General features: G+C 40.3%; 3 protein-coding genes across 3 annotated transcripts in view; 1 reads left to right on the top strand and 2 right to left on the bottom strand.

Moving 5' to 3' along the window:
• On the bottom strand, positions 570-2643 carry LOC109834406 (ATPase WRNIP1). The gene is given in 7 exon segments (XM_020402422.1): positions 570-1179; positions 1529-1570; positions 1573-2180; positions 2183-2257; positions 2260-2354; positions 2356-2521; positions 2524-2643. Coding segments are annotated over 7 exon segments (1362 nt in total). The 5' UTR covers positions 2570-2643; the 3' UTR covers positions 570-849.
• Positions 3803-4285, top strand: LOC109832360 (cysteine proteinase inhibitor 5-like). The gene has a single exon (XM_020399753.1). It carries the CDS (start codon positions 3860-3862, stop codon positions 4220-4222), a length of 363 nt encoding a protein of 120 aa, XP_020255342.1. The 5' UTR covers positions 3803-3859; the 3' UTR covers positions 4223-4285.
• The window catches only part of LOC109834405 (T-complex protein 1 subunit epsilon), a 25970-nt gene continuing 14587 nt past the window's right edge, over positions 4711-16093 (bottom strand). Inside the window, exons 6-9 of the mRNA XM_020402421.1 lie at positions 9759-9861; positions 6069-6235; positions 5864-5977; positions 4711-5232 (exon numbers count right to left, since the gene is read on the bottom strand). Of these exons, the coding sequence (XP_020258010.1) occupies positions 5062-5232; positions 5864-5977; positions 6069-6235; positions 9759-9861 (555 nt within the window). The 3' untranslated portion in view covers positions 4711-5061. The remainder of the gene's footprint in view (positions 5233-5863; positions 5978-6068; positions 6236-9758; positions 9862-16093) is intronic.

Genomic DNA, 16093 nt, shown 5'->3' with positions numbered 1-16093 from the left:
CTAATTTATTCTAATTTAGAAGTTAGGCTAGAGATAGGGTTTTTGTTTCTCTATATATATTATTCTATTGTTAGAGAAAAAACTAAAAAGAGGAGAGAAAGATAATATTCTTGTAATTTAGGGTTAGCAGATGGTGTAGCCTGATTCAAGAATTTTGTACTAGAGGCGAGGGTTTCATAGTCTTTATCCATGCAAAAGATTACATCATTGAGAGAGGGTTTCATAGTTTTCATGTGTTGCTAGTGGGCATGTGTGCCAATGAGTGAAGCCAGCAGGTGCCAAGCCATATATCCTCATGAATGTGAAATTTTCAAATGAAGTAGGAACGACATGGGCTCCAACTTATCCAAACGATTTTAGTTTCCATATAAAGCATTTCGTCGTGATAGTTATTCTTCTATTTATAATGATAATGCAATCTTCCAATGGTGTTCATTAAGCCTTGGTGGAGTAGTTGCTCACCTGATGCCATGTTGACATTGGTGCTTTTAACACTGTACTCTTTCAACCCCAAGCGAAGAGTTACTGGTTACTGATAACTGGAAGGAAAGCTTAGCCTGAAAGATCTGTAGAAAAAGTATTTGTTGTTGTTGTTGTTAAGATCAGAGAAAATTACAAGCATTTTAAGATAGTACTTTCAGTGATATTATCTTTAACTGGTACTGTTATCTTCAGACATTTTCTCCCCATAACTTTACTTAAGGCATTGAAGTCTATCACCTGAGACCGAGTAGATTCTGATAGTAGCTGCTAGCATATATCAGAAACCCATACAAACATCATCAACATTTCAACAAAAGCATAAACTCAAGCCTTTACCAAAATGGAGTTTACGATCCTTTGTCCACCTCAGTCGGTCCCCTTCTCCTTCACCGGCGACCACTGAAGAAACCTCCTACCTTGCAACTCCGGCGGCAGATAACTCTGCAACTTCGACCCCTCTGGATCCTCCGGCGTATAAACATACCCTTCTCCATACCCAAGCTCTTTCATCAGCCTCGTTGGCGCATTCCTCAGATGCAACGGCACCCCTGCATTCCCTCCGCCAGACTCCCTCACCGTCCTCCTCGCCTCCCCCAACGCCTTATACACTGCCACCGACTTTGGCGCCATCGCCAAGTATGCCACACACTGAGCCAAGTTCACGTCGCACTCTGGCATCCCAAGAAAATGACACGCCTGGTAACATATGTTACCAGAGCAATCCAGATTCAAATGTCAGTGAATACACATTTAAAAGCGATTTTAAAGAGGAGACCCATAGAACTCTTGTATTGTCGCCAAATTAAACTTACTATCCTCTGTAGTTCTGTTGTTGCATATATACCCGAGTGAATTTTCTTTAAGGAAAATTTTCACCCAGGTCGTCTATTTAGTATCTGCAACAATAGATTTTCACTCAAGGGGTCTATACGCAACACTAGAACTACTTAAAAATAGCAAGTTAAGTTTGCGGATAGCAAGGGGCTCACTCTATCAGCATTCAACCCTTTTAACGTTGGGTAAAATAGTACAGTTCTCACCACACCTGGTAGCAGGCCACGGCCTGGCCAAGCGCAGCGGGGTCCAGTAGATCGCCGCATTCGCATCGTTGCCTCTCATTGATTTGTGCAGGGCACTGATCAAGTTGTAATGCTCCTCTCCATCCTTATCGTAGGCCAAATGTTTGCATTGCATTGAGTCCTTGACATGATCGATAGTTATATTGGTCGAGCCTCGGTTGACCGCCAACGTTGAGGCGGTCTCCAAAGCGTTGAGAGCGACACGGGCATCGCCGTCGCAGCGCGTGGACAAGAACCCAATCGCGTCGTCATCAATGGACATCGGGGTTCCGGTGGTAAATTCGATTCCCTTCTCTTTATCTTCCACAGCTCGCTGCAGCAACGAGCGGAGGTCCTTCGGTTTGAGAGGGTCGAGGGGGAGGACTCTCGACCTCGACAGCAACGGAGTAGTGAGATGGAAGGACGGGTTCTCCGTGGTGGCGCCGACGAGGACGATCGATCCGTCCTCGACGGCGGGGAGGAACGAATCGAGCTGGGATTTTGAGAAGCGATGGATCTCGTCGACGAAGAGGACGGTGGGGCTCTTCGACCTGCGGGCGGCGTCGACGGCGTCGCGCCCGACTTCCTTGACGCCGGCGGTGACGGCGGAGAGGGACACAAAGCGGTGGGAGGGAGGGCGGAGGAGATGGCACGGGCGATGGAGGTCTTGCCGGAGCCAGGTGGGCCCCAGAGGATGAGGGAGGGGAGGCGGCGCGGGAGAGGGAGGAGGGGAGGACGGAGGTCGGGCTGAGGAGGTGGTCTTGGCCCAGGATCTGAGCTAGGGTTTTGGGCCGCATCCGGTCCGAGAGTGGGCATTTGATTGGGCTTGGGTTTTGGGCTTTTGAGGAAGCGGTTGAGGTTAGATCGGGCTGAGGATTGGGTGGAGGAGGCGGTGAGGATCCAGTCGGCGGCTTGGGCGAGGGTGGAGTTGGGGCCAGTGGCTGCGAGGGCCTGGGAGGCTTGTTCATGAGAGAAGCCATGCTGATGAGCTGCTCCATCGCTGCCCCAGGTTTCTCTCTGCTATCCATCTCTGAATTTGGGGGGTAGGAGGAAGAAGAAGAAATGGGCGGAGATCGCTTGGGCGCCAACTGTTTGTAGAAATTCGATTGCGCGAAAAAAAAAAACTCCAAGCGGTTTACTTTTCATCTCCTTTCCACTCAGGATGGCGGTGGAGGGGAGTGGAATCACCCAGTTGAGCTGGATCCCGTACGCCAAGCGGGTCGGGTCAAAACCCACCGGACGACCCCGCATTCTTATTAGAGGCTTTTAATTTGTGCAACTCGTACTTAGGCGATGTTCTCCAAAGCCCCTAAACTTTGCCTTACTTTATGTAGATAACCCTTGAACCTATACTTTCAATCTGTTAAGCTCCTAGAGGTTTTACTTTGATTCTATTTACCCCCTAAGGTGATTTTCAGCCCCAGCCAACACTCAGGCACTGTTTGGCAACCAAAAAAAGTGTCTTATCTAAGAGCTTGTGTCTTATTGACTTGGTCAATAAGCTAGTAGAGCTGTTTGGTGACCAAAAATAGGAGGAAATTATTTTAGATATTGTGTCTTTTGCAAGTAGCTTTTGAAAAGCTACCTCAAATAGCGTTTGTCTTTGGGAAGGAGCTGCCAATTTTTGTCTTCCGTTTTTGCCCCTAATAATTCTAATTTTATATCAATAATATTGCATGTCTTTTTAGTCATTTAACAAACTTAAGCTAGTTGTACAGCTACTTTTGCCAAACAGCTCTAGTCAATCAGCTAGCTACACAGCTAACAACTTTCAGCTACAATTTCACAGCTTTCAGCTAGCTTAACAGCTTTCAGCTATAATCTCGCAGCTTTCAGCTAGTTTTGCCAAACAGAGCCATAGTGCTCTGAACGGCGCGATTAGAAAGTAGGAGTTGCACAGATCAAGCCCGATAAGGCCCATATGGCGACAACTCACGATTTACACATCATTATTTTATTATGAAAATTATGAAATATTTCCTTTTTTTTATTAATTAACACCCATTATTAACGCGTCTTCCGCTTCACAAGCCAACCAAATCCTACCGAAATCCCATAACGCCTGCCCTTTTCTCGGCGCCGTGACCACGTAGGCCCCATAACCCCCTCCCTCAATTATACTTGACCACTACACCAACATCGTCCCAAAATCCACCGTCCAAAACATGTAAACCGCTTCATCCAACGGCCAAAATAACTCCCCGCATAAGGGATTCCGGGATTCAATCCCCCACAATAAGATAACCCCAACCACACCAGCCCCTATAAACGCCGCACGAATATCAACAACTCGCACCCAAAGAAAAAGAGAGGAGAGAATGAGGGCCAATTATTCCTTTGTTCTTGTTTTTCTCCTCGCTTCCGTCTTCGTTCTTGCTCGTCTCCCCTCTGCCTCTTCGAGATTGGGGGGATGGACCCCGATCAAGAACATGGGGGACCCGCACGTGACCGAGATCGTCGAGTTTGCAGTGAGGGAGCACAACGAGGAGGCTAACGGCAAGCTCCGGCTCGGCAGAGCGATCAAGGGTGAGACCCAAGTCGTCGGTGGAGTCAAGTACAAGCTCTTCATCGAGGCTAGGGATTATGGGGGTAAGACCGGGAGTTATGAGGTGGTTGTGCTGGAGAGGGCTTGGGAAAAGTTTATGAAGCTTGTTTCTTTTAAGCCTGTTGTTAAGGTTTGATGTGAGTTGAGGAGTGCTGTTATGCCGTTTACTGATTACATTATTGAAGTTGGGTTTTTTTTTTTTTTTGTTAATATTTCTTGGGATTACATGATGAAGGATTCATGCTAACAATTGTTTCGTCGTAACTTGAAACTGGCTACCCGCGAGATGCAGCCGCTGCTGCAAAGACTCTCAATCACAATAAATTCTTAGGTACTCTATATAAGAATAGGACTTGTAGCACAAGAAATACTCTTTAATACCACCTTTTTCTCTCTTTTCCATGTAGTAAATGATTTCTATTGGTGTGGTGTTTGCCACCGTGCTCAAAATTTTTCAAGTACAATACGGAACTTGCACCCAAAACGGCTGCAAGTTGAACATGCAACACAAATGAACTGGACATCCTTCCAACTCACAACAAAACTAAATCATAACTATCATGCTATGAGAATTTATTTAAAATCTCAAATCACCCTTTCAAAGAATGCAAGGAGACAAAACAGTTAAACAAGATAGAAAAATCCACGTTGGGCGATCAAAAATCAGTCTGAGTTAAACACTACAACCAAGACAATCAAAATGACGCAGCAATAAGCTTGTAAAACATCCAAGAAATCATAGAAATTATCCTTGAGGTATAAATATGATCCAGGGATAGCAGCTCACTCCAACAACCCATCACGGAGATACGAAAAATTTTCAGTTCCCATGATATTAAAGAGCCACACAGCATGGTACCGACAACTAAACACCAACACTCCTAAGTCGTAAAATTAGCAAGCACTGCACTGCCAGTGAAACCTATTTAAACACAAGTTTAAGAGAACACTATAAAACCTCAAGAGAATTTTGTATCAGTACTCGGATGGGCTTATGACATCGTCAATCTTCAAGATCATTTTAACGACCTGTGTTGCTAGCAATATCTGTTGCTGCTTTCCGATCAGCGTCTCAAATACGTTCTGCTCTTTCATATCGTTTGTCCCAACGTCATTGCAATCTATGCCACAGTGCGGACTTTTGTCCTGCAAACACGGTCCAAAACTATTTACCTAATTATTCAGAATAATAATAGTAATAGCAGTAATTAGGGTTAATTGCATATTTAGATCTCGTGGTCTTATTGTTGCAGATAACACCGTGAACTATTGCCCACTTACAGATACACCCCGAGTGAAAATATTTTTTTGACTCTTTTAACCTCAGCAGACAGGTGTATTTGTTGAAAATAATCTCTCTTTGACGGTAAGAGAGTCGAGAAATGTCAGTCAGGGTTTTATCAACAAGAATAGAACTATAGGTTGTCCATCTGAAATTGGGCACTAGTAAATTGGGTATATCCGCAATTAACCCTAATATATTATGTTCTCCTAGGGTAATGGTTCCCCACACTACGTTCTTTTCCTGGTTTTACAAAACTCTCAAATACATCTTTCTTGTCAGGTTCATTTACCTAAATTGAAGAACAAGCGAAATAAACAAACCGCAGTGCCAAATAAAAGCATTGCAGGGCAAACAGATTTTACCCAGCTTAGGAAAGGTAACATGGGAACATAAACCACTCTCTGCTAGAAGGTCCCTTGGGAGAATACCCAACTTGTAAATCAACTAAACGTGCAATAATTACAAAGCTAACCAAATATAATTTGCAATTACCTTGATTTGCTGAGCTTTGACGGCAGTCAAAGTATCAATAGGTTGTAGGCCGCTGTTTTCTGCCAAAGCCATTGGAATGGCATCTAAAGCATCAGCAAAGGACCTGATAGCATACTGCAAGAGGTAGAAAAGGTTAAGTTTCCCTTTGCAAACTCCTTTTTTTTTTCCTTTGGACAAAAGAGGACAAAACCACACAATTATTCACCTGCTCAACCCCAGGATACTTATCTGCAGCAGCTTCCACGGCAATAGAGGAAGAGATTTCAGCTGAACCCCCACCATACACAATAGAATTGTTGCGAATCAAATTCCTCGCCACACATAGTGCATCATGGACGCTTCTCTTAGTTTCCTCAATCACCATTTTGTTACCTAAATCATCAAGGCAACAATATGATTAGTCACCAGCAGTCTCTGAATCCATACGACATGTAAGTTAGCTTAGTACACAATGTTACATTAAACGCTGGGCGCTTCTAGGCGTCGGACTTGGCGCGCAGCGCTTAGTCGCCTAGGTGGGCGCCTAAGCGGTTTCTGGACTTTTTTTTTTCTTTCTTCATTTAAGTGGTGGTCGATGAGGTTTTACTAAAGGTCGGATGTAGTAGAGATGTTCATATTTGGAGGTTAATAGAGTTTGGAGGACGTGTAGGCTACGACACATAAAATCACAATCAAGGCCTACAGGGTGCAATCTACGTAAGCAAACAATGCTCCCCTAAACGCTCGTAAAATCTAGGTGGGCAGCCTAAATACCGTCTAGGCGTTAGGCGCTAGTTAGGCGATCTAGGTACCGCCTAGATCTAGGCGTACGCTTAAGCGGACTAGGCGGATGTTTTTTAAAACAGTGTTAGTACATGTGCATTAAGTAACAAGATTTTCAAATTTACATGTGTATCCATCTTTAATAAGCATCTCAGATAAACTAGATAATTGCTCTCCTAATTATCTCTTCTTGAAGCCTCAATCTACAGAACTTATAGACACAGTCAAAATGGTTTATATCAGGGTTCTAATAAAAAGGTTTAAGTGACCGTTTAATCGCCCCCTTAATCGGTTGAGTTGGATTTGAGCTATGCACTCACTTATACGGACACATGTTTAATCGGTTGAGTTGGATTTTTAATAGGTAATCACATGATTCATTTCTGAGGAAACATTTTTTAAAGAACCCATTAACCCCAACATCCCATCTGACTAACTAATAAAAAAATAAAAAATCATAGACATTATTTTCCCCCCCCCCCCCCCCCCTCTTTCTCTCCTCTCTTCTCTTGAGTGAACTTCGCAGCTGTGAAAAAACACTGGCCTCGTTATTCCTTACCTCAACAAAGCTTCTGTCTCCAACGAATCAGTGAAGCATCTATCTCTGACCAAGCTTCGTTATGAGGATGATGAGGAAGACTAGATGATTTTTTTCACTACACATATTTAGTTTTAATTTAAGTGTTTAAGTTAACGACTTTTAGTTGAATATCTACTTACTTGATGTATGGACTAAAGGACCAAACTTTTAAGTACTTAGCTCATTATCTTGAATATCTAGTTACTTCATGTATGGACTAAAGGACTAAACTTTTAAGTAGTTAGCTAGTTATTGATTGTCAAATTGCATGCTTGTTGATTCTTTGTTTTTTCCCTCAGTATATTTTCCATTTTTCATGAATTTTATATATTTTAACATATGATAAATAAGTAAATAACAAATATATATTAAAAATTCAAAAACGCATAGTCCCACGTAAGCCGATTAATCAACGCTTAAATCTGATTAAAACGTTAACTGCTCCTGGACTGCGCGCATAAATGACTGGTAACGAGAAATGCCAAGAAGCATCTTACTGATAAGGAACAATATGCAGCTCTTAAAAGAAATTCCAAGATGCATCTCATGGATAAGGAACCACAAACAGCAAAGACTTCCTAGTGGATCTCAAACCACCACCTAAAGTCCCTGCAGCTCAGTCCATGTAAACATTAACTAGAACCATCAGAATGAATCATGCAGCTAACATTTTTCCCGAGTAGGACCTTATCAGGACAACCAAAACAGTAAGGTCATAATTCTCCACGTCCCCATGAAGATCATATTGAGCAGTAAACCCATTAGATGCAGATTTAACCCTATTTTGCTCTGAAAGAATGAAAGCCCAACAACTAGTAGGTGAGACTTGAAGAAGAGGTGCAAGATTAGGTTAGGACAGGCAACAGGCTATGAAGCACGGACACGCATAACGTGAAGCCGTGCCGTGTACGTGTCAGACGCATGTGTTGGACACACGTATCCTATGTATTTTTTAGGATTTGCCTCGTGTCGGCGTGTCGGATGGCCTTGTCGGATCCGTGTCCGTGCTACATAGGCGACAACAACCTGTATCTTATCAAGGAGAGGCTGGAAATGAGGAGGAAATAGAGAATACAAATAGAAATAAAATTAAGAGATGACAGTCATAGCGCCACCCCATCTGCGCGCGCAACCCCCCCCCCCCACCACCGACTTTACGCACACACCACGACACGAAAGACAAAAACAAAAAGAAATAATAACACGACCCGCATCAAAAAAAAAAGTTACCCACATCATAGAGAGAGAGAGAACCTCTATTTCCTAGGTTTCAATCCATTTCCTTATTTCACACTACACATATACATGTACTGATGTACATACTTACCTACGAATAGACTTCAGGGATCTACTTGTAAACTCAACATATAACTTCAACAAATTTGAATCAAGACGTCTTTATCCTATTTGAACCAAAGCTTTTGTCCTATCCGAACCATACACATCATCAGTACATATACACGTACTGATGTACATGTATATGTGCATCAGTACATATATTATATGTACATCAGTACATATACATGTACTGATGTACTTACTTACCTCTGAATATACATCATGGGTCTACTTGTAAACTCAACATATAACTCAAACAAATTTGAGACATATTTATCCTATTTGAACCAAAGCCTTTGTTTTTTATAAAAGGTAAAACTTTGAACTAATTTAGATCTAGGTAACGTTCTCCCCCTGCCTATCAAATGATGAAAGCCTTTACCCCCAGCCCTAGTAGAGTAAAAGAAAAAGAACAGTTTCAAGGTTAAGCATCAACAGAAACCCCTATACCCAACAGAAGTAAGCTGAAAATCCATAGAAGATGAAGGATACCAGTTGGCAACAACTCAATGATGACAAGCATCCCCACTGCACCACCCCACCCCCACCCCACCCCCCCCACCCCCCAAAAAAACACGAAAAAAAACCCAAAAAAGCAAACAAAAAATACAAAACAAAACCACACCAACCACCCCGCCACTCTAAGATGAATGAAATAAAGCATAAACTTTTAAGCTTCCAAGCTGAACGAAATAAAGCATAAGAGCAACTTCATGACCTTCTTACTAATTCTTAAAAACACTGAGGACAAAGAGAAGTTAAATTAGAATAAAGTTCACTTGAAGCAAAGGGAGGGGGGGGGGGGGGGACTTCCGACAGTGAGTTCGAAGAATATTACCCATCAGCACTGAGTTACTAGGCTCGGGATTCAGGACTCAGGAAAAACAATTAGACTTACAGGTCTGGTTCATTCCAGCAAAAAAACAACCTACAACATGTTTTCTAATATCTCCTTCAAGTGCCTACTGAGTATTATCCTGCTATAACAGTACCTATTAAATATTACAAGAGAAATGGTTCACCATCCCTGTTATTACTAGCCAGGAATATTGAATCATGTAGTGATGTGTATTTATCTATTCTCTCTAATGAGTACACTACTCCCAAACTAATTCATATCTATTTTTATCAGGGTAAAGTAATGCTGCATAGGGAAAACCTTGCAACACCAATATTCACCAACTATCAAAGAGGAAAAAGAGGATATAGACATACCACCACGGATAAAGATCGTTACAGCCCTCGAATTTGCACACTGCTCAATGTATAGCATTCTATCTTTTGTAGTTCCAAATGATTTTTCTCTAACCAGACCAGCCTGTTTAGATGCAACAAACAATTAATAAAACAACGTATACAAACACTCGATTAAAAGAAGTGCCTACACGCACCACGTAAATTTCATATCAGTATTTATACACACAAATATGTCATATTTGTATAAATATGGGCAATCCGATACATAAACCGATTCCCCAAAATTAGCGTATCACTCACAAGTATGCTAGATGCAAAGTTTCTTTAAGTGCACATGCGTAAGACGCAATGCAATGTGTGTAATTAAGTGAAGAGAGACACACAATAGAGTGTATGAGCCGATGACTTAACCGTAACTAAACATGTATGTTAATTAAATGTGAATGAAACCATGATCATAAAACGAGCTTTGTGGGGGAAAAAACAAACCAAAGAAACAAACTCCATCTAAAAGAAGTATTTAAGTATTTTGTATGATAAAATAGTTAAATACATAATTAGCTTACTAGTATTCTACTATATACTTTGAAAAACTATAAGCACACCCTAAAAAAATAACAACGTACCACTAACCGAACTTGTGTACCTAAGCAAGCTACCCTCTAACAACTCCAAATTTTCTAAGTGGTGAATTGCATCCCCGATTTCGTACCATGACCCGCTACGTATCGTGTACTGTGCAACTATGGTTGTGTGTGTGTGTGCGCATTGATAATACGTTCACATGTGTGGGCAGGATACTTTATGCTTTGAGTGTAACTGTAAATGTATATACAGATGTCTGTGTGCATAAACATATATGTTCATGCATACTTCTGGCAAACGTATGCAGGGCACAACTATATAGGCAAATATGGGAACTAAACATGCAATGGAAGAGAAACAGAAGTAGAAAAATGAAAACTCTGAAACTTTATAAGAACCAAAAAAACCATAAGTCTAATAGAGATTTCAGCGGAACCTACAGAAAACTGTGCCAGAACCCTAAATAGAAGTGGTACAACTATCAAACCCTAAATAGAAGTGGTGTAATTTCAGTCACAATTAAATTATGAGACGAGTCATACAACAAAGACAAAAAACTATGAGATCCATACTCAGCGTGTAGCCGTGTATACAACTTATAAGATGACCACAAATCAGTGTGTATACTGCTGTTACAAGAATTATCCATTGGAAATCAACCTGGTAGAACATGTTATGAGGAATTAGCCAATGTGACCCCATACCTGGATGATTGTTAAGCGAAGGATTAACCACTTAAAGACAGTGTGGTAGCCCATGTATAGGAGGCTCATAGCTTGTATATTCGATTACGTAGTCACTGGTGAATAATGTTTGACCATGTTACAAGGATTAGTCAGTGAAGTAGATTAGTCCATCTGCTAGCATCATGACTTCTAAGGATTACTCGACAAAAAGATGTGCATTGAGAAAACCTTTATTATCAATTTAATGATTATGGACACAATGACCCATTCAATTAATCTCTCTTTCATGCTTTTTTCCATAATACATGATGCTATGTTACAATAAGTGGTCAACCACAGCATTCAGTGGATCTATTTTTTTAGATAAGGAGGCTTGAGGAAGGATATCGAGCTAGATTATCATGTTCAAGCCATTTATTGCTTATTACGAGATTTCATTTGGTGGAGGAAGACTTCTAAAGCTCCAATAACCTGGGAAAGTTGTGCTAGTTAGGAGACTTATAGTTATAAATTTCATATTTTTTACACAAATCAATGCTTCCAATTTGTTTCGCAAACTAAGATGAAATTAGATCAACGAAAGTGAATATGAAAAAGTTGGATATACAAACTAACTATTATATAAAAATTTATAATTTTAATATATGTATCATGGAGCTTTTAGCTATTGGTAATTTTAATAGTTGGGCATTTACAGATCAGAAATATTAAATTTCCAGCATCAACATCATAAAGTTTATTTAAATAATAAAAAATCCTAAAATACCAAAGACAACCAGCATTTTTCGAAGTGTGTTGTTTAACGATTTGACAATGTTAAAAGAAAGTTCTGATCTAGTGTCAATGGTTATGTAGCTGATGAGACACTTATTTCCAAGAACAAAGAAACAGTAATTTAGAAGGAGAATTGATATCTAAATTAATAATCTAAACATAAATCAATAAGTAGAGAAGTTACACTACTTAGTCACAATTTAACAAAAAACAAACTTCTTGGTTACATAAAGTTCTAGTAAATTTCAGTAGCCAAGAATGAAGTTTGATGTTTCTCTTTGATTTATATTTTCTATAGTGCTGTCTGTTTTATTTAGTTTTAGCTAATTTAAATTACCAATTATTTAATTGCCTTTAGGTTATGTGTTGAAGTGCTAAGCAAAGTTTGGCCAAACTTTAGTTTCTAAATTCAGATTATGTGTTCTGTTAATATGCATTATGCATGCCCAAAAGGTTTTATGTCAATATAAACATTTTACTTGTCAAATTCAAAAAAAAAATTATTGTGGATTTCTTAGTTCGTATTTTAATAAAATACTAGTTTCAACTGTTATATATTTTTCTATGGTAAGGTATGCGTTTTTGTGATATATATAGTAAACTTTATTTAATTCATTTCCATGATAAAAACTTATATACTCTTGTGCTGAGTTTTAAATCCTATCATCTGTATCCATGTGCATCAAAACTGTATCAGTGTGTTCGTTGGAAAATTTTGCAGTAAAAAGACAATGAAAGAAAAATTGACTTGTATTCCTCTCAAAATCAATTACAATTTGGATTCCGATTACAAAAGAGAGAAGAATGAATTTGATTCTCCCCTTTGTTTAATTCTGGGTTCTTCACGGTGGCGATGAGATGCCTCCCTCGAATGCTCGCGTCGAGTTTGCTTCTCGTTGACGATCCGAACGTCTTGATTCACTGGAACGTGATTTTCTACTCACGATTTGACGCTGTGGAGAACTTGCGTGGCAAGTTTGAAAATAATTCTTGACGAGTTGATAACTCTGAACGAGTTTTAGAAGAACTCGTAGAGCAAGTTTTGAACTCTGATCGAGTTGATAACTCTGAACGAGTTTGAACTCTTGAAAAAGAGTTGATTTGAACCGAAAGTTCGGTTAATAAGCCAAGGAAGAAGCTCCTGTTGCTGGTCTATAAGCCAAGGCCGAATAATTTCAAAGGCTTCAATTAAAAGCCTTCCAAAATGATTCAAGAGCTCCTTCAAGTCGTTGATCTCCAAAGCTCTCTGTTGCTGCCAAATCCCAGATCCAAAATATGCCAGCCTTTTGACCGAATCTCCCTTTGTCGATGAGAAAAAATTCGATCCACTCAACTCAATTGAGTTTCTGGTATTTATAGGGGATTAAGGGTGGTAACTACCCCCTTAATCCGCTCTTAAGTGGGGCGAAAATCCCTCAAATCATAGGGGAAAAACAGTTCCTGAAACTGTTCATTGTGTGCTTTGAACGAGTCAAACGCTGAAAAATAGCGTTCAGGGCCCGAACTCTGCGTTTTTAAACTAAAAACGCAGAGTTTGGCCTATTTTGGTGGCTGAACGCACAGTTGGGCCTGTTTAAGAGATTAACTCTGCGTTTTGATGTTGAAAACGCAGAGTTGAGCCTGTTTTAGGCTGAAAACGCACAGTTCGTACTGTTTTAGAGATTAACTCTGTGTTTTGATGTTGAAAACGCAGAGTTGAGCCTGTTAACGGCTGAAAACGCACAGTTGTGCTATTTTAGAGATTAACTCTGCGTTTAGATGTTGAAAACGCAGAGTTGAGCATGTGCGCTTTGACTCTGTAATGCAGAGGCGAACCTTAGGCGGGCTTGGCGAGCTTCAGGCTAAGTCCAATGTTCTGACGAAGTCCAGTCTTGCAGACGGACTTCAGAACATAACTTGCTACGAAGAACAGGTCATAACTTTCAAACCGTACGTCGGAATTGGACGAATTATATATGAAAATCGGCTATCTCAACGCCTTTCTGTCAGAGTATTGCTAAAGACTGTCGTTTTGTAATCTTTGCTTTAACTCTTTGACATGTGAAAATCTTCGAATTGTAGCCTTCTGGAAGTCGTCAGATTGTAACTTCCATCATCGGTGTTTGATGGGGGATCAACTATCTATTGTGATTTTTAGACAGCCTACAGAACCCCCTCCAAAGTTTTCGAAAGTTCGCGGTTGACTGGGACGAATTTTCGGAATACTTTGGATCTCAACTCTGATCTTGGAGCTGTTGATTCCTTGTCACAAAGGAGTTGTTCTCTGCACTCGCTTCGAAGGCAGCTTGGTTGAAGGGATTTTCCACGCAGGACCTGTGTGAAGGTATGCGCCATAATCCTGCTTCTGGAATGTGGGGGTGGACCCTGCATTTTGAACTTGAGATGCGGGTTTCACCCTTGCATGTTGAATTTAGAATGCGGGTGTGACCTCGGCGTTCGGTTTTTGCATCGCGGGTCTGATCTCAACGTTTTGACTTAAGACATGGAAGTGGCTTCCGTGCATTTTTGACTAAGTCTTTGAGACTTGTCTTTGGCGCATCTGTTTTAAGTCTCGACTCACATCTATTAAGCTGATGGGCCTGCAAATGTGCGTAGGATTTTTGGCAAACCCTCAGCCATCAACGGATTTGATAAGCCTTTACCGACTACCGTTTGAGTCGGGCTAGCATGTGGATTGTCTAAGTCCGTTCCACATGTAACGTTGTGCTAAGAGAATGAACTCTCTTAGTCTTGATGCTATGATTTTGAATACATAGACTTTGTCATTTTCACGGGAAAGGACTAACCGGCAACGCGTATTAGGCGTAGGCTTATCTCTAATTAGGGATCGAGATAAAGTCCCCCATGCGTGTGAGGCATGGATTTTGATGTCCTTTTCACGGTAAAAGACTAACCGGTAACGTATGTTAGACATTGACTTATCCCTACTTAGGATTCAGGATAAAATTCCCCATGCGTGTATAGCATGGATTTTGGCGTTATTAATAACGACCTGCTACGATATTGAATACGTAGGCTTTGCTATTATTACGGGAATAGGCTACCCGGCAACATGTGTTAGATGCAGACTTATCTCTAATTAGGGATCGAGATAAAGTCCCCCATACGTACAAGGCATGGATTTTGGTGCTACGATGCTGAATACGTAGACTTGGTCATTTTATGCAGACTTATCTCAAATTAGGGATCGAGATAAATTCCCCCAGGCATGAATCCTGGTGTCTTTTTCACGACGAAAGATTAACCGGCAACGCGTGTTAGGCGTAGACTTATCTCTAATTAGGGATCGAGATAAAGTCCCCCATGCGTGAAGGCATGGATTTTTGGTGTCGTTTCTTCCTGTGTGGCTTGAAACACCGAAAGAAAGTTGGAAGTGCCAGAGGTATAGTATTAACTTGGCACGAATTTTCACCTAAAGTGAAATTCAAAAAAAAAAATTATTATCACTAGGATAATTCTAGAAAATCTTTAATCCGCTGGGGATTTTATAATGAAAACTTGTTATTCTTGTTGAAAAAGAATTAACAAGTTCATTGGGGGGGTTTGACTGTTAGAGGTGTTATGCAAGGTTGTTGATAGCGGATCGCGTCGCGTCGCGGCGAGGTACCGCTAAGACTATTGCGCGCTATTGCGGTGAAATAGCGGCAAATAGCGCACAGTCAAATAGCGGTCAAATATATATATATTTAAATGTTCTAAATAATAAGAAAAATCATATAAAAATCAAAAATTCTACAAATGCATACTTGATGCCTAAACATGAACTAGATATGTAATAATTACATAATATTAACAAAGTACTATAATTATAAAGATTAAAGAATAAAAAACGCACCTGTTTATCAAAAAGACTGTTATTTGTCTCATTTCTTCACATTTCAAGTCTCTAATATAAAAAATGCTCAACAATAAAAAAACATAGATTAGTAACAAAATCATTTATGAGTCTGACAAGTATTTTGATTGTTACTTTAATTTTTCTGATGATGTATCTTATTAAAATTTAAAAATAACATTCAAACAAAAGTCATGTATCACATCTTCATTTAAGTGGGCTAACAAAGCCACTTAGACATACGTCACATACAATTCACTAGCTCCCCTTTTGTCGGCCAAATTGGGGCAATGATCAACGGCAAGGCAGTTGATTTTGCGGTTGATACTATTTTAATTTAAGGACAGACTTTAGCGTGGAAGGGAATAGATTTTGAGACTATATATCTGAGCAACAAACATTGTTATTGTTTAAGTGGACTTACCTTCTTCTCACTGTTGCAGACGATGCCGACGAAGCCGCTACCCAATAGA

This window comes from Asparagus officinalis, chromosome 3 (assembly GCF_001876935.1).
Source record: "Asparagus officinalis chromosome 3, Aspof.V1, whole genome shotgun sequence".
In the NCBI taxonomy this organism is placed as follows: Eukaryota; Viridiplantae; Streptophyta; class Magnoliopsida; order Asparagales; family Asparagaceae; genus Asparagus; species Asparagus officinalis.
The sequence above is the reverse complement of the archived record's forward strand: the minus strand, read 5'-3'. Positions and strand labels throughout refer to the sequence as shown.

Excerpts from the sequence above, each read along its gene's own strand:
- LOC109832360 (XM_020399753.1), top strand. The coding sequence starts at position 3,860 with ATGAGGGCCAATTATTCCTTTGTTCTTGTTTTTCTCCTCGCTTCCGTC.